The 21,685-nt window shown below is 36.9% G+C and overlaps 1 protein-coding gene across 1 annotated transcript in view; it reads left to right on the forward strand.

Annotated features, from left to right (window-relative positions):
- Positions 1-9,721: 9,721 nt before the first annotated feature.
- HNMT (histamine N-methyltransferase) overlaps positions 9,722-21,685 on the forward strand; it is a gene marked incomplete at its 3' end in the record, with an annotated part of 34,176 nt that continues 22,212 nt past the window's right edge. The window contains exons 1-2 of the mRNA XM_084230620.1: positions 9,722-10,062; positions 15,898-15,950. Coding sequence (XP_084086746.1) covers positions 9,926-10,062; positions 15,898-15,950 — 190 coding nt within the window. The 5' untranslated portion in view covers positions 9,722-9,925. The remainder of the gene's footprint in view (positions 10,063-15,897; positions 15,951-21,685) is intronic.

Below are 21,685 nucleotides of genomic sequence, written 5' to 3' on the forward strand. Positions count from 1 at the left end.
AAAATGGGAAGTAAGGAATACACTTCCATTTATAATCACACCAAAAAGAATGAAACAACTTGGAAAAAATAAAGGAAGTGAACTACTTATACAATAAAATCTGTAGAACTTTATTAAATGAAATAAGGGAAGACACAAAGAAAAGGAAACATATCCTATTCTCATGGGTAGGATGAATTAATAAAATTAAAATAGCTATATTGGGCCTCCCCTGGTGGCGCAGGCAGTTTGAGGGCAGCACTGTGAAGCTGTCTGCAGCCTCTGCAGCGCTGGTTCAATCCCGGCTGGCCGGTGAGGGTCCCACATGGCGCAGCAGACATCTCCTATCTCGCCCGCTGCTCCCCTCAGCAGTGTATTTCTTCAGTCTGCCCATTCTGTTCCCCACTCTGTCTCCGGTGAATCCTCTCACCCTCCCATGTATCTGGGCCTTTACCCTGGTTCTTGTATAAATAAATAAATAAATCTTTAAAAAAAATGGCTATATTACCCAAAGCAATTTAAAGGTTTAATGCAATACCTATGAAAGGACCAACCTTTTTTGAAGGAAATAGAAAAAACAATTATCAAATCTATATGGAACCACTAGAGGCCCCAAATAGCTGAAACAATCTTGAGAAAAAAGAAGGAAAGGGAAGCATCACATTTCCTGACTTCAAAAACTATTACACAGTTGGGCCTCCCTGGTGGCTTAAGGAATTAAGATGCAACCTATGAAGCTATCCACAGCCTCTGCAGCATGAGTTCAATCCCCAGCTAGCAAGCTACCTATATGGAGCAGCAGACCTCTCCTGTCTTGCCCACTGCTCCCCTCAGCAGTGTATTTCAGTCAATCTTCCTGTTCTGTTCCCCACTCTGTCTCTGGTGAATCCTCTCCCTCCACCACCCCCCACACATACCTCTGGCCTGTGCCCCAGTTCTTGTATGCATAAATAAATAAATCTTAAAAAAATTAAAAAAAAACTATTGCACAGCAACAGTTATCAAAACAGTATAGTACTGGAACAGAAACAGAAACTCAGACAATAGAAAAGAATTGAAAGTCCAGAGATGAATCCATATAAATACAGACGGCTAATTTTCAATAAAGGAATTGTGGCCAAACAATGGTGGAAAGATAGCCTTTTTAATAAATAATGCATGGATAGCTACAAGCAAAAAATTATAAATCAAGACCCATATTTCACACCATACATGAAAATTCACTCAAAATGGATTTAATATTTGAATGTAAGAACTGAAACTATAAAATATTTGAAAGAAAATATAGGGGACACACTACAGGCCATCCATCACAAAGATGTATTCTCTTGACCAACAGCAAGAGAAACAAAAGCAAAAATAAACAATTGGGCCTATTTAAAGGTCTTTGTAACTCAAAATAATACATCACAAAAACAAAAGGCAATCTACACAATGGGGAAAATATTTGCATAACATTATCTGATAAAGGGGTTAATTTTCCAAATTTATAAAGTACCTCAATAGACACTTCTCTAAAGAAGACATTCAGATGGTCCATAGACACATAAAAAAATGTTCAACATCATTTGTTATAAGACAAATGCAAATTAGATCACACTGAAACACCACCTCACCCCTGTGAGAATGGCCCATATAAAAAAGAATGGAATTAACAAATGCTGTAGAAGTTGCTGGACAAAGGAAATCTCATCCATTGTTGGTAGCAATGCAAGCTGGCATAGTATGGAAATTTCTCAAGAAAATAAAAGTGGAAATTCCATTTGGCCCAGCAGTACCACTATTAGGTATTTACCCATATAATACTAAAACACCCATATGAAAAGATCTGTCTACACCTATGTACATTGTGGCACTGTTTACAATTGCTAAATAATGGAATCAACTCAAGTGCCCTTCAACAGATGAATGGATAGAGAAATTGTGGAGCATATATTCTATGGAATATTACACAACTCTGAAGAAAGATGAAAAGGTGGCATTTGGGAAAAGAAGGGTGGAAATTGAGGTAATAATGTTGAGTGAAATCAGTCAAAATATGAAAGACAGATTGCAGAATATAAATACACCCCCCAAAAAACATAAAAAAACAAATACATGCATATATTAGAAGAAATAAAATTTTGAACACAGCAAAAATAAGATAATGGTTACCAAAGGGAATAGGGGAAACTGTGGAAATGGATGGGGAAAGCGGCAGATGGGATATGTGTACAGGTGGTTTGGTAGAATGATAAAAAAAATATATGCTTATAATTTGCTGATGACTGTGAACATCTGCAAAGCATTTTTCAAATGCCTTCTAAAGCTACACATTTGCTTTTCCTAGAAATAATTTCACTCATGCATTCATTCACAAATGAAAGCGTATATCTATGCAAAGAAATGCAAATGAATATTTCATAAGTGACAGAATGGTGACTATCTGGAGGAGGGGGTTAAGTATTACTGATTGAAGACAAGAGTTAATCTTGCAGGATGTATACACATGTAAAACTTTTTCAACCAGCACACTTGGGCTTTGTGTACTTTATTACAAATAAATTATGTTTTGACTATTTTTTAAAGTAATCTTTGGGCCTCAAGGGTATATGTATCCTTTTTAGTCTCTGAATCATTACTAGGCCAGGCTTTCCAGATGGAAGAATGTCCTAGTCTTGAGCATATGCCTCTGAAGCAGATGCCAGACAAGTTTGCTTACCATTACCATGCTCTATGCAAAAACTTTCTCTCTTATAAATACTTTCCCTTTACCAGATCCCTAAATCAACGTTAGACCTACTCACTGAGTAGGCCGAGTCACTGAGATGATCTGTATCATGGATTCAAGCAAAGCTCCTTTAATGAATTTTATTATGTTAAGTTTGGTTTGTTTTATTTTGTTTTTTTTTGGTATGTCCACTTCTTGGTAACTTACCAGTTCTAAATACTCATCAATTTCTATGTATTTGGAAGGAGATCTAGACCTTCCCAGGTAACTTTAAACATTTTTGGATTATTAAATAGGAACTAAGTTCTCAGACAATTTCTTGTGTTAGTTATGACTTGTTTCTACCCTTAACCATTTCATATAAGTTTTATGCCTCTAGGATATCACTGGTTATTCTTCTACCACTTTTAAAATTGTCTTTCTTGGGGTCTCCCCGGTGGCGAAGTGGTTGAGCACTGGGTTGCGAGGCTGCCCGCAGCCTCTGCAGCGCCGGTTCAATCCCCAGCAGCCGGGCTAGGGTCCCACATGGTGCACAGACCTCTCCTGCTGCCCGCTGCTCCCCTCAGCAGTGTACTTCATCAGTCTGCCTGTTCTGCTCCCTGCTCTGCTCTGGTGAGTTCTCTTGCCCTCCCGTGCTTTTGACTATACCCGGTGCTTGTATAAATAAATAAATAAATAAATCTTTAAAAAAAATAAAAAATAGTCTTTCTCTTCCTCTCAACTAATTACTGCCCAAATATTTCTTCTGTATCACTTCATCTGATTTGTATCATCTCTAACTGGGTGTTTTGGGTCTTTTTTTTTTTCCATTCTAAGTTAATTAAAACAAAACCATTATAAGCTACATGTTAATAAAATGTAATTGAGATAACTATGCCATTAAAAGAAATAAGGTATATGTCATTACCAGACAAGTTGAGTTTAAGCAACTCACACTGATATAAGGTTTTATATAAAGTCAAGAGACTGTATCCAAAGTCGGCCTCCAGGTTATCATTTATGATTTATTAACAGTCTTTGGATACAGTGGTTTTATTAGCTATGAACATATCTATTTTTAGTTTTACAAGCCCACAATAATTTTTAAAAGATGGAGACAATAATTAGAACTCCAAGGAACTTTAAAGATTCCCCAGTTTTACTTCCATTTATCATATTTATATATAGTGGCAGAGTAGGGGTTGGAGGCTAGTTAGAGCAGTTACCTCCTTTATCCAATGTCATTTACTTACTGTGTGGCTGAGTTTGCATTACTATGAAGGTTTGTTGCTTGTTGGCTTGGTTTACACTGTGAGAAACTTAAACAAATGTCCACTTGAAAGCAAGTTCCCCAATATTTATCATATTTGCTTAAAACTACCAGTTTAATTGAACTCTAAAACTTTATGTACTATGATTTCAAGATATCCTTAAAGACCAGAATTGCATCAGCCTGCTGCTAAACTGCTAATAAACCATCACATTGGCTGAGTCAATTAGTTTGTATAAAAGACTTTACTTCTCCATTCTTATTGAGAGAAAATAAAATGGAACTCTTCTAACTATTTAAGATAATTTAACAACACTTTTATTATCATATACATTTATGTTATGTTATGGGTCATTTAATGAAGGCTATATAAGAAGACAGGTCAACTAGAACAGTGTTTGGAGGACTGCAGACCAACGTGAAGGGAGACAGAAAAAAAAATGCTATGTATAATAAAATGGATCCTTAGAAATTTGCTATTGTTTATTCTTCTCCTTTGCTCATTTGCTTTCTGATATAGTACATTCAGAGCAATAAGAATAAACAGGGGAAAACTTTTGCTTTTTGATTTAGCCTGGATAGTATTACGTTAATAGGTGATAGGAAGAATATGGAATCATTTTGCTTTTTGATTGTTCCAGTCTTCTATAACACGGAAAATTATCTTTACATTGGAAAGGTACAGAGTGGTGTCAGAGAGTGTGATGTCATTTTAAAAACATGGTCCCCAGAAATAAGCAATGTGGATTTGAATCCCAACATTCCACTTGTGAGTTATATGATTTTCTGCAATTTCCCCTGAGTCTTGCTTTGTAATATTAATAATTCCAAGCTCAGGTTTGATAAGATAATTAAAAGAGATAACATATGTAAGGTACTTTGACACAGTAGCAGTTTAATAAATGGTAGGTAACAGGAGCTAAAGGTCTAAAGTAAGAATATCTCAAGTAGGATGGAAATGATGGGAATGGAGAGAAAATCCTAACGTGGATGTACGTGAAATGCAGACTTGGAGAAGATAAGACAATTAAGGCAGATGATGACCTCAGGGGATGAAGTCAGTTAAAGGTAGGTTTTAGCAAGAACATTTCAAAACAAGGTGAAGAATATTGCTTCACAGCAGAGTAGAATACAATAGAATCTTACCAATATTTATTTAGGATAAGTGAATAATTTGGATAGCGTTCTTAAAAAAAAAAAAAAGAGCATGCACAATGACAATAGATGAACCAAAAGCTTGTCAGTGTTAGCTTGAGGAAAGTGAGGCTGGAAGAATAGAGATGGAGGTTAAGGGATAGGATATGGAGGCCTATGAGCTAGGTTAGGAGCTGATTAGGGCCACAGGAAAAATGCAGCCCACCACCTGTTTTTGAACAGCCCATGAGCTAAGAATAACTTTCATATATCTATATATATTTTTTAAAGATTTATTTATTTATATAAGCACTGGGTACAGTCAGAAGCGTGGGAGGGTGACAAAATTCCCTAGAGCCAGAGCAGCAAGCAGAACAGGCAGACTGATGAAGTACACTGCTGAGGGGAGCAGCGGGCATGGCAGGAGAGGTCTGCTTGCCATGTGGGACCCTCGCTGGCAGCCGGGGATTGAATCAGCGCTGCAGAGGCTGCGGGCAGCTTCGCAGTCCAGAGCTCAACCGTTACGCCACCGGGGAGGCCCAACTTTCATATATTTTTTAAAAGATTTTATTTTATTTATTTATACATACAAGAACAGGGGTGTTGGCCAGAGATATGGGGGGTGAGAGGATTCACCAGAGACAGACTGGGGAGCAGAACAGGCAGATCTACTGAAAAACATTGCTGACAGGAGCAGAGGACAATACAAGAGAGGTCCGATGAGCCATGTGGGTCAGCTCCCTGTCCAGGGATTGAACTCAAGCCAAAGAGGCTGGTGATAGCTTGATGATGCTGAGACTTTAACCTCTACACCACCAGGGAGGCCCTATATTTTTTAATAATCAAAAAAAATCCAAAAAAAGAATATTTCAGACGTGAAAATGATGAGACTGTAATTTTAGTGTTGAAAAGTAAGACAAGTTTTTGTTGTTTTATTATTTAGAATGATCCAGGCTGCATCTCAGAGAACAGGAACAATGTGTTAGGAAGTACTTTATAAGCATTATCTATAAATAAAACCCTATGAAATAAACTCAATGTTCCTATTTTACTGATGAGCAAACTGAAACTTACATTTCAACCAAGGTCATGCAATTCATTAACAATAGACTCAGAAATATTACCCTCACCAACTTGCCTTTCCAGATTTCCATTTTCCCAGACTAGGCTTAAAATCCTGGCTCCAAGTTTAGTTAGACTGTTAAAGCATGACAGAGGGACACCCAGGCACTCCAAACTATTAAGGGGTACATGATCTAAAGGTATCTGACCATCCATTTGCAAAAAGGCAAAGAAAGCAAATCGTTAGTATGAAGAGTTTTAATAAAATGAATGTGTAGAGAGAGAAGAAAAGAAAGGCTATTCTTATTAGTTTCCCAATAAAAACCTTCAAAATTACCTAATCCCTTGTGGGCAAATTGCCAGTCAAAGAGGGTCAGCCCAAAGCAGGGCCACTGAAATCTTGCCACAAGTCTAAAGTACTTACTGGCTGGGAACCACAAGAAGGGGGTTAGACAGATCTCAGAGAGCTGGGATAGGAAGACATATCATATCAATATAATGACCGAAAAGAGAGAAACAGGCAAAAAAAAAAAAAGATAATGGCTGCCATTTTTAAGCCTTCCCACATGTCTCTCATCTTGTAACAGGGTAGTCCCCAGGAAAGGGGGAGGTTCCAGGTTTCCTGCCCCACCTAAAAAGGAGGGTGGATCTGAGAGAGAAGAAGCTGCAGAGGAGACTGAGGAATGAAGCAAGCAGGATGAAGAGCCAGGAGACCTGGAGGAGGCACATGGAACAGAGAGACATGTGAAGAAACTGCATTTGCTTCTTGGTCCTGGACTGGTTGAAACAGATGTGGGTGAGAGACCTGTGGGGAAGTGCCAATGACAGTGTTTATCTTGATTTTGATTTTGCTCTTTTCTTCCCAGACTAGTCTGGCTGTTTTTTATCCTTTTCCATGGGTCCCCACCAGGAGGGGCCTTAGACTTGGGCAGGCTTTTGGGGTTGCTTTGGGCCAATCCTGTTTGGCTGGACGAGGGAATGGGTAACCCATGAGGGAATGGGTATTGTTGGGTGCTTGATTTGGAAACTATATATCTTGTCTTTTCTGCATTGCACACTAATTGTATTAAAATTCCTTTTCATTAAAAGTCTATATGTTTTGTCTTGATGTGGTGGCTGACAGAACCTATTTAGAGTGTGTAGGTTTGGGGGTTCTAGGGTGCCTCTCTCCCTGCCCTGTAACAAGTCCCTCTTCTGCAAGTTTCCTTACAAATCAAAGTCTGAGAAGCAAGCACGCCATGCTCATCTGCCTTCCATGTTATATCTGCCCCTAGTATCTAGTAGCTCTTCCCCTTCAGAAGTCCAGTTCATGAAATAACAGGATTTGTAATCCAAGGTGGATGTATGTTATGGAGGTAAGGAAAATGGCACCTCCCCTTATTTGTAACAGGACCACGAGATGTTTATAAAATAAGGTTTGAAAATATGCTGAATGGTTATGTTGTGGTTTTTGGAGTCAATGGGTTTGGAGTGCGGAGTCCTTGGTTTCACTTTGGGAAAGGTTTCACCAGGGCTCCTGTTTCAGCGACACACGGTGAGTTTCCCAGGCAAATTTCTCCACAAGACAGAGATATTAGTTATATTTAAAGGGCAGGTTTATTAGGGAAGGCATAAAACAGTTAAAGACACTTGCATAGACGCAAGCAGGCAGGAAGAGCTGCCCCAGAAGGGACAGGTTTGCTAAGAGAGGCCTCCATGGTTGTGAATGTGAAGGACAAGAAAAGAAAAAAAAAAAAAAAAAAAAAACTGAAAAGGAGGTGTGCCACCAGACCAGAAACCTGGCTCACACAAGGAGGTGGGGGTCGAAGAGATTAGCATAGCTATTGACACAGCTACAGAAACAAAGATCCTTAGGCGCAGTCCACACAGTTATGGAAACTAAGATCCTTAGGCACAGACACTAGTATCCTTAGGCATGGATGCCTAGATTACAAAGCAAAAACATAACAGTGCACACAGAGATTGAGCCCATTGTAGAACCTTCTGGTCCCTTTCAAATTCTATGTAGTTATCCAAAATTGGCAACCAACTGATGGCTCACAAGGAGAGACCCCTCCCAAACAGAAGACAACTTTATCAGTTCAGTGTCTGCACTGGCAGAGGGCGGCGCACGTCTGCCCACCTGGACCCGCACGTCTGCCCACCTGGACCTATGCGGGTGCGTCTTTTCACCAACTCTCTCCTGCAGGGCAGCAGCTTCCTGCCTGCCCGTGACCTGTAACCTGCCGGGGCTTCTCTTCACTGACCTCCCTCAGTGGAGGCAGCTCTCCTCAAGGCTGCCCGCCTGCAACCATGCAGGCCTTTCTCAGCAAACCTGAACCTTCTGGGGCAGATCTTCCTGCCTGCTTGTGTCTATGCAAGCGTCCTTTAATCTTCTGTCCCTTTCCCTAATAAGCCTGCCTTTTAAATATAACTAATGTCTCTGTCCCGTGGAGAAACCCTCCTGGGAAACTCGCCGCGTGTCGCTGAAATGGGAGCTCTGGTGACACCTTTCCCAGAGTGAGCCCAAGGACCCCGCACTCCAAACCCACAGACTCCAAAAACGACAACAGTTACAGGTTACTTCTGGAACTGAATCAGAGGAAGGGAATGATTTAGGCAGACCCATTTCTTTCTTTCTTTCTTTCTTTTTTTTTAAAGATTTATTGTATTTATTTATCCAAGCACTGGGTACAGTCAGAAGCGCCGGAGGGTGAGAGAATTCACCAGAGTCAGAGGGGAGAGCAGAGCAGGAAGACTGACAAAGTACGCTGCTGAGGGGAGCAGTGGGCGGCAGGAGAGGTCTGCGCGCCATGTGGTACCCTCGCCCAGTGGCCGGGGATCGAACAGGTGCTGCAGAGGCTGCGTGCAGCTTCACAACCCAGCGCTCAACTGCTGCGCCACCTGGGAGGCCCTAGGCAGACCCATTTCTAAGAGCTGTATGTGAATTAACTCAGTTAATCCTCATGACTCCCTCCTGGGTAGAACAGAGGTGGCCTTCCTCAAGGCTGCATCCCAAATAAAAGGTCTAATGTTTGGGTTTGTTATTAGGAGATGCCACTGAGCCTCCAAAGGAGCATCCAAATGTATGTATCTATACTCCCTTCTTCAGAAGCACTCAGGGGAGGATTTTTGAGACCTTTACCTGTTTCTTGCAGTCCTGCCCTCATCTCTTTCACTATCCCCTCTCAGGGCTTCTCAGACTTAACTAAAAGCTCAATGGTTTCTCCAAGATCATTTTAAAGAGACTAGCTGAATCACAAGAAATGAATCAGCATTTGAAAAAATGCAGCAGATGAGTTTAAAGTGCAAGTGTTGATGGGCTGAAGGCATGTAACTCAGATGAGTATTTTGTCAAAGATCTCTGCAACTGTAGATTTGAGAAAGTTGTAGCTGGGGTGTTTATTCCTGAGTTCCTCTCTTTTAACCTACAAAGCAGCCACTTTGTCACTTTGAACTCACTTCTGGCAGCTGCTGACAAAACAGGAAGCATTAGAATGCAGTCTGTCTTTACAACTCTCTGAACATCAGGAGTTTTAAAACAAGTTTCAGAGGTGGATTTGCTGTTTTATGGCCTCCGTTTCTTACAAAACAAGCAGGTAGGGGTTAAAGTATCAATGCAAAGTCCTAAACACTGACTTCATAATGAGTGTTACACAACAGCCTTTCCAACATGTTAAAGTGAAAGCAAGCTTTTTTTTTTTTGCTTTTTTTTGGCTAGAAATTGGTGGGTGTGGGGAGAGAAGAAGGAACTGGGAAGAGGAGGGGAAGTTAAACCTATCTTCCCTGCCTGCCTTCTCAGAAAACCAAATATGGCATCTTCCATGAGGAGCTTGTTTTCTGACCACAGCAGATATGTCGAATCTTTTCGGAGGTTTCTGAACAATTCCACGGAACACCAGTGCATGCAGGAATTCATGGACAAGAAGCTGCCAGGCATAATAGCAAGGTAAAAAAAGGGGCATTTTTGTCAAAGGGAGGAGCCTCGGGCTCTCTCTGCTGTGGTAGATGGTGGATCCCAGGCTGGCAGGCTGGCCTCAGGGATGAGGATTTCCCGACAGCAGCTCTGCTTGGCTGCCCGCGCCCCTGCGCCCTTTCTCCCGCGGTGCTTTAGTTAGATGTTCCTTTTAAGCATTCAAAGGCTCTGATTCATGCTGTATTCCAGCTGCACAGAGATAAGGTTAACTATTTGAAGGCACAAACCCACCTTCATTTAGGAAAAGATAAGATATAGATCTTTGAGCTCAGATTTGTCAGTCCGCCTCCAAATTTTACATTAAAAAAAAGACCCTAAAGGAGTCTAGTATTCTTTTCATTAGAATCTAATGTAAATAATTACCAAATACTATTTGCCCCCTGAAGATTAATTGGGTGTCTCTCTATTCTCTTAATATCCATTTAAAGTCATTTTCCTTATCCATTATTACAGGTATCACTTTTCAATAAATTATCTTTTCCTTTCAACTTAATATTAGCAATGTGGCCCTTAAAAAAAGCATTTTTCCATTATCTGTGACACTCACTAGTTCCTATCCTTCTTGCAGACTTTTTTTTGTGTGTGTGTGTGATTAATGTGTTCAATTTGTGCCAGAGCTGATAAGCATTAAGAAAGTAACAGATTCCACATGCTAAAGATAATCAAATCACCTATCTAGGGGTGGATTGCTGTAACTTACTCTGCTGTAGGATATAATGATGGAAAACTGGGAAGAAATGACTGACTGTCAATCCAATTTGCAACAGCGCAGGAAACTGGTAGTTTATCTTTTGCTGTGTTTCCCTATTGTAGGCCTGAAATTCTTTCCCAGCAGAGAACATCAGCCTGAACAATGTTGGGTGTTTCTAGAATTCTGCTTCCCTTTCCATGTTTCATGGTTCAGTTTTTAAATGTGTTTTTAAGAAATAAGAGTATTATATAGTATAGTAATAGGTAATAAGTCATAGAATAACTGCAAATAATTAAAGCAGAGAGCAAATACAAATTATTCCTTATCCAGGTACTAATTATAGTTTGCTACTTCGGGTCTTTTTGCTTATTGATAAAATTTAAGGTGGTGAGCTAATTTTTAGTTCTTTTTGCAATACTAAACACCTGTGTTCATGGCTGTAGCTAATTCAGATCCTTGGAATTCTTCAATAATCAGTTTGTTTTGAAAAGGTACTATGGATGGATATAACCTAATGCAATACATGACTGTTGCCTGTCTTCAGGGTGTATACACTCTAACTGGATATACTGAACATAAAATTTGTAAAAGACTGAAGAACTTTTAAAAGCCTAATTAAGTTTGCATTAAAGTAGTAATATATAATTGGAAATTATTTGAGCCAATATAGCATTTATTTTAAAAGTAATTTCTTACCTGAAAATGATGAGATTTAGCTAAAGCACTTAAAATTGCTGTTTAAAGTTATTTATAATTGGGCCCACCAGTGCTGGGCTGCGAAGCTGCCTGCAGCCTCTGCAGTGCCGGTTTGTTCCCGACCACCAGCAAGGGTCCCACCTGGTGCTCAGACCTCTCCTGCCATGCCCGCTGCTCCCCTCAGCAGTGTACTTCAGTCCTTCTGCCTGCTCTGCTACCAGCTCTGGCTCTGGTGAATTCTCTCACCCTCCCTGCGCTTCTGACTGTACCCAGTGCTTGTATAAATAAATAAATAAATAAATCTTAAAATAAATAAATAAAATAAAATCTTAAGTTGTTAAAACCCTCAATTTAAAAAAAAAATAAGTTATTTATAATTGAATAGTAGGCAACATGCTTATTTGATTTTTCATTTTTATTAAAATAAGACATTCTCATATTTTTAAAGTCAAATTATCCTAAAAATACCTATAACAACAAATACTCATCCTTTGCCCTTCCTATTCCTAACCCCAATTCCTATTCCACCACTTTCAACACTCAAGATCCATTTTAGTTATTTATTTTAGAATTTTGTTCCTAATTCAAAATATCACATTGCTCTACTCTTTCTTAATTTGCTATATTAAAATTGCCAAATAAACATGCATATTTCCTACCCGTGTCAATATATTTGACAAAATTTGTTGCTAAATAATTTGTTTATATCATTTTACCTATGTATATATTATTCATAATTGAACAAAGCATTATACAACTAGACTTCCTTTCATGTACAACCTTTTATTCTTTGGTAGATTTAACTTTTATCTGAATTTTAGTTTATTTTCTTAGTTTTCTATGTCCTGTCGCTATTAAACTCCAAGCGGTAGTATTAATCTCCTCCAAAAACATCTCAACAGATCAAGTATTTTGTTAATTTCTCCCCCTGGAAAGATCCTTTCTGGAGTCTCTATTCTTTTCCCACAACTTGGGTGACTTGCTCTTGGTCTGCTATACAACTATTGATGAAGGAATTTATATTTCACCTTCTAGACATTCTCTTTTCCTCTTTCCAGTAACAGATTCCCTAAGTCTGGATTTCACACCATTCTTTTCTTATTTTCTTTAGTCTTGTTTTGCTAAAAACTCCCCAAGAAAGAATACATGGGAGGAAACATTTCGAGATTCTGCTTAAAAGTGCCTTTACTCTATGCTCATCTTTGTTAGTTTGATTTGGCATAAGACTCTATACTGAAAATAATTTTATGTCAGAAATTTAGAGGTAATTTTCAATTGTGCTTTGGTAAGCAGAGTCCCTGCTGAGACATTTAATACCATTCAGATTCCTCATCTTTGGCTTGTAAATTGTTTTGTTGCTATTACATTCTTTTGTTTTCCCTACTTAGAAACTTTTAGGAGCTTCTCTTATATCTAGTATTGTGAAACTTTAAGGAAATGATTTTCATGTGTGTCTTTTTCATCCATTTTTGTGAGTACTCCCTAGGCCATTTCAACTGAGATACAGATCTTGCAGTATTATTTAATCATTTTCCCCCTTTGTGTTTCTCTTTCTGCGACTTGTATTCATCAAACATCAAACCTCATTAATTGATTCTATAATCTTATATTTCCATTTTATCTTCAGCACGTCTATTAATGCTTTGGTATTAGTTTTAATTTCCAAGAATGTTCCTTTTTGTAAAGTATCCTATTCATATTTCATATGAATAACTTCTCTTATCTTTAATTTTATTTTCCTCTGCTATCCTTGCATTTCTTTTGAGTTTCCTTTTTCTGTTTCTTTTGATCTGTATTCTATCACGGTACTTCCACAACTACTTCAGGAGAGTTGACTGTCCAGCCAGTCAGATAATGAGGTACTAAAATGCAGTTCAGATTTTCTTTGTCTATCTAAGGGAAAGGTTTGTTGAGTGATTGACTCAATGCAATAACTGGAGGTGGACTCAGGTATTTCTGGGAGATTTTCAGATGTCAGTATACATAAGGTTATTCACTGATGTGGTTTGCCTCAGCAGGGAAGAATTCCTCAAACACTCTTTTGAGGTGAAATTATTGGAGAATTACAGTGTATAGTTGTAAATACTTAAATTTGTTATTGTTATTATATATAGTGCATTTAAAGTCTGGTCTACCTAGAAAATAGTAAGTTTGCAAATATATAAGTTTGCATAATATATAAATATATGATAGTATGATATAATTAATTATATAATACATAGCATGTAATATATGATAATAGTATCTAGCTCATAAAGGAATTGTGATTATTCAAAGAGTAATTCATGTAAATCACTTACCTGTGCCTAGAATAATGCTAATTCTTATATAATAATATTAATTAGTGAATACTTTTAGGGGCAAACACATTTCTTAGAGATTTACTTAACTTAAATCATTTAATTTTCATATTTCCTTCAGAATTTAGATACTATTATTAAAATCCTATAAGGTAGGTAGTAGTAGTATCCTATGTCATATGAAAGTACAGAGAAATTAAATACCTTATATAATATAAAAATAAGCTGGGATTTTAATCTAGGTGCTCTGCTCCATAGTTTATGTAAGCATTTTTAAGAATTAACCAAGAGCATAGAGAGGAATGGGTATATTAAGACTTATGAGAGGGCCTCCCCGGTGGCGCAGCAGTTGAGCGCTGGGTTGCAAAGCTGCCCGCAGCCTCTGCAGCACCGGTTCGATCCCTGGCCACCGGGAGAGGGTTCCACATGGCGCGCAGACCTCTCCTGCCGCCCGCTGCTCCCCTCAGCAGTGTACTTTGTCAGTCTGCCTGCTCTGCCCTCCACTCTGACTCTGGTGAATTCTCTCACCCTCCCATGCTTCTGACTATACCTAGTGCTTGTATAAATAAATAAATAAATCTTTAAAAAAATAAAATAAATAAAAATAAAACTTATATTTAAAAAAAAGACTTATGAGATAGAAGATAATTAGAACTAAAGTAGGTAATTCATTCATAGCTGCCCTTGACTTTATGCTTTTCAGTTTCCTTAAGAACTTTGCTTCAACCTGCCTTCATCATATTCTTTGTGCAGACTTTTTCACTTCAGCTTAAACCAGGCTTGTTTACCTACAGCCCAAATTAGCAAACATCATTTTACTATTCATGTTTACCCTCTATCTGTCATTCCATTCCCTTCTTACTGTGTTATCCTATTTCAGCTATCACTAGATCTTTCCTTCTTTGAGTTCACTTTTAATTCTACTGCCATCTGACTTCTGTCCTGAACCTTCTTTTAAAACTGCCAATATCAAAACTATTATAAGTATAAATTAAATAGAGATTTTTCCTGTTTTATTTTTCAGTAGTATACTCTGCTCCTTTGCCACTGCATCACAAACTCAATCAGGCTCTCCCCTCTTATTCTCCCATCCGCCTAAGCTTTACTGTTTTCCTTTGTCTCCTTTGTGTATTTTCCTTAAACAGTGACTTTGAAAAGTTTGTATTGCATCATTATTTTACTGCTCTTGTAACCCTTTGCAATATCCTTGGATGATGAAATCTACTCTCCAGTTTTCATCATTACTTTATGATAATTCTCCAGTTTATAACATTGACATTGATCTATCTCCTACCCAGCTTAAATCTTACATATCCAAATATCTATTGATTCAGTTATCAAAACAAGACAAAACAGACCAAAAAAAAAGCTATGCTCACAAAAAAACACCCCCCTCCCCCCAACAAAACATAAACTTGCTGTCAAACTATATTCTCCAGCTTTCTTTTTGGTGCCACACTTAATTCAGGCATACTGGAAAACTGGCAATCACTGTGTACTTGTACATTTCTTGTCCCCTCATCCCCCACTTTTTATATCAATCTAAATAAAGCAAGTCCTACTGTTGCATCACTGTCACTTTATTTCTAGTACGAGAGCCATGATGCCAGGTTTTATTATCTCCTGTTTCAATGTTTAAACAAAGTTGTATCATTCATTTTTATATCCTCAATATCAAAGTAGGTACACAATAAATGTTTAATAAAATTTTGACCACTGAAAGGAAGTAAGCAAGAAAGAAAGAAGGTAGATATCACAAAGCTAGTATGAATCACCTAAACCTTTTCCCAATCTACAGTGAATGGCTTGTTATATCACCAGATTCAAAGACCCATTTTTTTCTGTTCTTGTTCTCCAACCTCTAACCAAATGGTATTTCCTACCTCTGGGATGTTTATATTGCTGTTTCTAAAAGTCTCTCAGTAGAAGATCATTAATGAATGAAACCTATATTTCTATAGATTTCTAAAGCAACAATATAACTTACTGAAATTATTGGAAGCTTTCATGTCAATCTAGTTTTTGTTCACTGTAATTCAGTTTGTTTTATTCAACAAGACTGGATAATCAGACTTTACAAAGCATCTAACTCATTTTTCTTTAATTACTTTTATTTTTCAGAATTGGAGACACAAAATCAGAAATTAAGATTCTAAGCATTGGTGGAGGTGCAGGTATGAATAACACATATTTTAAATTTGTATTTCACGCCAAATATCATGTTGTTTGATGGCAGTATTGTTCATTCTTTTAGAAAAGCTATTTTCCTCTGCTTTTAGAAAAGATTATCTTATTTAAACTAGTAAGAGCAATACCACTTCAACTAAGATTTGTGCCCCTCTAGATTTATAGGGACATTAGCCTTCTTTATTAGTAATATGGACAAGATGTGGCTTTCTTATTCTCTTTATAAATGAAAAATGTATTTGGAAAAATTTTAACCAAAGTGATTTAACTATTTTCAGAAAAGGAAAATTTTCATAAGCTATTTTCTAAGATTATGTCACCTAAAATATGGTTGATAAGATAGTTGCTGGCTTGAAACTATTATTGACACACAAGGAGATAAGAAGGATGCACTGAAATGCAAATCAATGCATAGCTCTCTTCATTCAGAAAGTATCACTATGGGAAAAATAGTCTTATGAACATAGATAATTTATAGACTGTGACCACATTCTTTGAGTTACACTGGATTAAACCATTCTTTTCCTCTGATTCATTACTAAAACCACCCTCTAAGCTTTCAGCACACTCTGAACCCTCTTTCATAAACATTTCATGGGCTTTCATCCTAAGGTGAAATGGGAAGTCTGGAAAGACATTGATATGGGTATAGTTTCTGACTCTGCTGCTAATGAACTGTGTGATCTTGGCTGAAATCTAAGTTTCAGTTTGCCTGTCAGTAAAATGGGGAAAATTAGCTATATCTCATAGGGTTGTATGAAAATTGTATAGATTAATGCTTATAAAGTGCTTCTTAGCACATTGTTCCTGTTCTTGCAAGTTGCAGGCTGGTCCATTATCCAGAAACACAACAAAATGTTTCATCTGCAGACTTTGTCCCCATATCAGTCTTTGAGTAGTATATTACTATTTAAAATATAGTCATATGTGTTATTTATATATGTGTTTATTTATCATTTTCTGTTGGAACAATCACTGAATGATGGTTTAGTTTCCACATGGTAACTAGTGGCATTATATTACCATTTGTTTTATGGTATCAAGTATGCCTCTTGCTCTTTTAAATATGAGTGTTTCAGTGCCTGGTGGATAAGCTGAATTCTGGCCCATGTTAACACCATAACTGAGAGCCCTCTAATAGAATGGGATAGCTAGTTTTTTAAGTCATTGTTGTTCATTTTACATAAAATATACAATGATATAATAAAGACTAACACTTAAAATCATTTTCCTTTATCATCTTATCTTCCCCTTAGAAAACAGAAACCAAAAAGGCCAAATAATAAAGGATATTGTCATGAATGATCCTATACAGAGTGCTTAAGCTAAAATACTTTGTTATTGCTTACTGATATTTTAATAGTAATCCTTAGGATTATTAGAGTGATGAATTGTACAGTGAGTGTCCTATTAATTAGTTAGCCAAGACATTTCCAGGATGTTTTGAATATGATTTTTAGGAAACTGACAAGCAATGAGACTATCATTTGATAATGTCACTTGTGCTTGGACAAGAAGAGAAGCCCTACAAGGAAAAGTAATTAAAAACAATCTCTATCGTGGTTAAGTTAATTGACCTTTTAATATAAAGTTAATTGAATTTCTAAAGTAAATTTATCCAGATGCATATAAGGTATCTAAAAAAGGAATATTTGCCCCACACAGTGATTCCTTACATAAAGATACACACTTGAGCTACTATAGAGAACTTATCAAAATAAAGGAGCAACACCTAGTGTTCTCCTTGAGCTCTAACATTTTATTAATAACAGGCTCTGCCTTGGGGAGAATATGGGTGTCCTTTAAGGTCACTCATAAGAAATTGATCAGAAATGCAAGATGAATTCCACCAGAAATATAAGCTATTGTTATTTAGCGCTCATTGCTCAATTAAGCAACAATAAATTAAAATCATTACATTTAAAATTGCAAGGTATAGATTTCTTTGGCAACAAAGAACAGTGTTTTGGGGGAAAGGAGACACTTTCTCAGATAGTCTGAGTGTCCATATGCCAATTGGGTGATGCTTATCTGTTTGTCGAATGCAGGTATCATGCAAAAGAACAATATATTACCATACAGTGAGACACTTCCTATACCTGCCTTAGACATTGACCTCCCAATGTTTCCCACCATCTTACAGTATGTCTGGGCCTTTGCATTATTCTGTGGCTTTTGTATCCTTCCAAATCACTGAATTTCGATCTATGGCCTCATTGATTTCACTTTCTAGATGTTTTTTTTTTTTTCTTAGTTGCCCAACACCTACAGACAGATTATATTCTGCATATCTTCAGTCATTTATGATGATGCTACCACTTCTCCCTACCACAGTGAAAACACAGAGCAATATCAAACAAAAAACTTTCCAAATGAAATTACTCCCATTATGTTATCTAATGCTTGTGTTCTTTGGGGGCAAAATCAAAAGAAAATTTGATTTTCTTTTCAGAAGCAAGAGCAGGGGTTACCTAGGAACACTTTCTGTCTTCAGTCTCTTTCTATTCAGAAAGGTTGATGATTGTGCGGAGAGAGGTTTCCTATTTTCAGAGAGAATGTAAGAATTTTGAAAAAGGCATTTGGCAATTCAGCACAAAAGCTAAACAATTATTAAAGCTCTGAGCAGATCAAAAGAAAAGAAATCGATGGCAAACTTTTTGATGTTGTGTTTAAGTAATTTACCACATCAATAAACTATATTTTATAAGAAATACTATTACCCACAGATTATATGTTTAATGTTAGGGAAATGTCTGAAATATTTTTTGTGAAGCCAAAATAAAAATATCAAAAGAAAAACAAAGCATAAGCAGAAATAGAGATCATGTAGCTTTTTCAGAGCCCAAACTAGGAAGTGTAAAGTTATGTGTATATGTGTATAAGTTTATGTGCCTTAATGAAACACAGCAAGCATCTGAACTGCTTTATTCAAAGTCTTGAAGTATTCATATCACGTTCATTCCAGCAATTGTTTTTAGATACTGCAACCAATTGCACTATGTTCTAAATCTCACAGAATATTCTTTTTGGTCCATCTTCAATACTGATGCTTCCTAAAATTAAACCATCCAGTGGAGCTTCATTATTATTCAAATTTTAATGAGTTTTGTCTGTATGCTAGATGGCACATGGAGGAAAAAGAAACATATTCCTATAGGTAAGGGTATGTAATTTACAGTACATACATTTATGCCTGGAAAATGCTCCAGAAGGCAGTAATGAGCAATGTGTTCTCTTGCTCTGAGCTCTGCTTGAAGGGGAATCATTTTTTTCTGGTGCACTGTTCAGTTCTTATGTTCAAATGCCCAAAGTTTTGTAAGGCCTGGAAAGAATAATAACTCCATAACCTCATTGTATCCAATTTTCCACTTATGTTTTTATTGTATCAGACTATTTATCTGTGTCTTTTCATAAATGTGATGTTAAGGTGACAGTGAAGTTTATTTTTTTAAAACTAGTTGGGTAGTAGTGCAACAAATGCGGTAAGAGCTGGTAGAACCATGTCATTAGTTTGAGAGGTCAGGGGGTGACAGCAAGCAAATGACACTATTTTCCAGTGGTCAACAGTATATATTAGCAAATTAGGGTTGATTGGGGGAACTGTGGGAATTGGAGGACATTTTTCCGTCCAAAGAAAAAAAAAATTAAATGTGCTTACTGCCATCTTCAGATATTTCCTGTTGCATAAACTACAGAATATTTGCCCCTTGATGGCAGATGTTCAAAATAGAGAGCGTTCTTGGCTGAGTATTAGCTTTTACTAATGACCAAATTTGTCTAGAAATGAAAGCACATATCTTGGGAGACAAAGAGCTACCTGTCAATGTACAGATTTTAGCCTAGACTGGAAACATACTTTTCAGACATGGTATGGAAGGAACTCAGGCATTGATTTTTTTTTCCATAATAGTATTGAGAAAATACCATTAAAGTTCTTTTCAGTCTGGAAAAATCTATGGTTTTATGAGTAACTTCCTTGTAACAGGCATGCATCTCTCCAGTGATGTGGCTAACACCATATTTGGTTATGCTAAGAAGTTAATAACTTAAATGGGATGCCAAACATGTAGACAGTTTTTAGTCTGTATTCTAATCGCTTTGTAACTTGAAATGGCAAGAATTGTTTTACCCCTTGCAGCATGCTAGTAGTTACTCCATTCTAAGAAGGATATGATTCACTAATCCACAGGGCCTAGGACTGTTTACTTTGGGTAACAGTTAGGGGCCTCATATATAAAGTTTTATTAAAGGCATTCAGAACTATATTATTAAAAGAAAAAATATTTTCTTTTAAAGAAAATAAGTCCATATTTTAAAGTCTGTAAATCCATATATCAAGTGACTGAAATTGTTAGCCCATTGTACTGTATTTATATATGGAAATACTGTTAAAGACAGATACGTTACAGACTTGAGATAACTGAACATAACATTTCAAAATTGGAGCCATTGTGAGTAAAACCAGAGTAAACAAGATTGTTTTGGCTGATTCAATAAGGCTTGAAACAGGAAAACACAGGATAATGAGCAGAATGAAGACAAAACTATCATTATTTGCAGATTAAATGACTGTATACTTTGAAAAGCAAATAAACTTGGTTGCACAGCCTTAGAATTAATAAGAATGTGGTAAATGGTCTGAGAGAAGTAAAATAGATAAAAAGCAGTATGGCAAATCTACATTCTTATTCTTATCCTTTGAGTGGTTTTCATTCACAGCTTTGATTATTTACAGTAGGGTTTCATTGCTATCTTCATTTTATACATGAACTAATAATACACACCACAAGGGATTTGGGAGATACAGATATTGGTTGGGTGTCAATGTCTAGGTTTTTCTGGAGCTTTATCTCTATTAACAGTAACAAACTGTTACTGTTTGATTAGTTATACAATAATATATTTGATTAGTTATATAATAACTATTTGATTAGTTATACAATAATATATTTAATACAAAATAAACTTATTTGAAATAAATTCAAATGTTTGCCAAGAACAATTTGAGAAGACTTAAAATGACAACAATAGGTGATACTGATGAGGAGGTTACAGTGATTTGGACACTTTCATGTTCATAAGGTAAGGGTAGTAAATGAAAAGAAATTTTCCTGAAAACAATGCATCCTTATTATATCAAGAACAGCTCTAATATTCACCTAAATACAAAGGCCTGGTTAGCGTGGTTGCCAGAGTCTTGACAAAACTTTGAACATAGCCTTCCCTACTGTCACCACAGCTCAGATACTGCTTTACCTTCCTCCTACTGTGTTCATACTCCCACCTTGACTGCATTTATACTCCACAAAGAATTTAATCTTTTCTATTTATGGGCAGAAGTACCAGGAGAGTATCTATATGTTTAAAAGTTATAAATTAAAAATAAATAGAAAATATTCAGTCTTTTCTGAGTTGTCTACCAAATATCTATACATTGACATATTTCATCACCCTTTGGGGCATTTTCTGTAAATCTCTGTTTCATAGAGCATTTTGGTAGCATGGTTTTCTTATGCCTTGTGCCACTGCAAAGCATTTAGGATGTAGATTTCCTAGGCCAAGAGCCAAAAGACACATGAAAGCAAATAGCAATGACCTTTTGACTCAGAATTTATATTTATAATCCCTTTCCTGAGATCCTGTATTTATTTTAATATTCTACTTTTATCTTTCCATACAGACATGACAGATTTAATACTGAGGCACCCTGTAATAAAAAGTG

Source organism: Talpa europaea (assembly GCF_964194135.1).
Source record: "Talpa europaea genome assembly, chromosome: 1".
Classification (NCBI taxonomy): domain Eukaryota; kingdom Metazoa; phylum Chordata; class Mammalia; order Eulipotyphla; family Talpidae; genus Talpa; species Talpa europaea.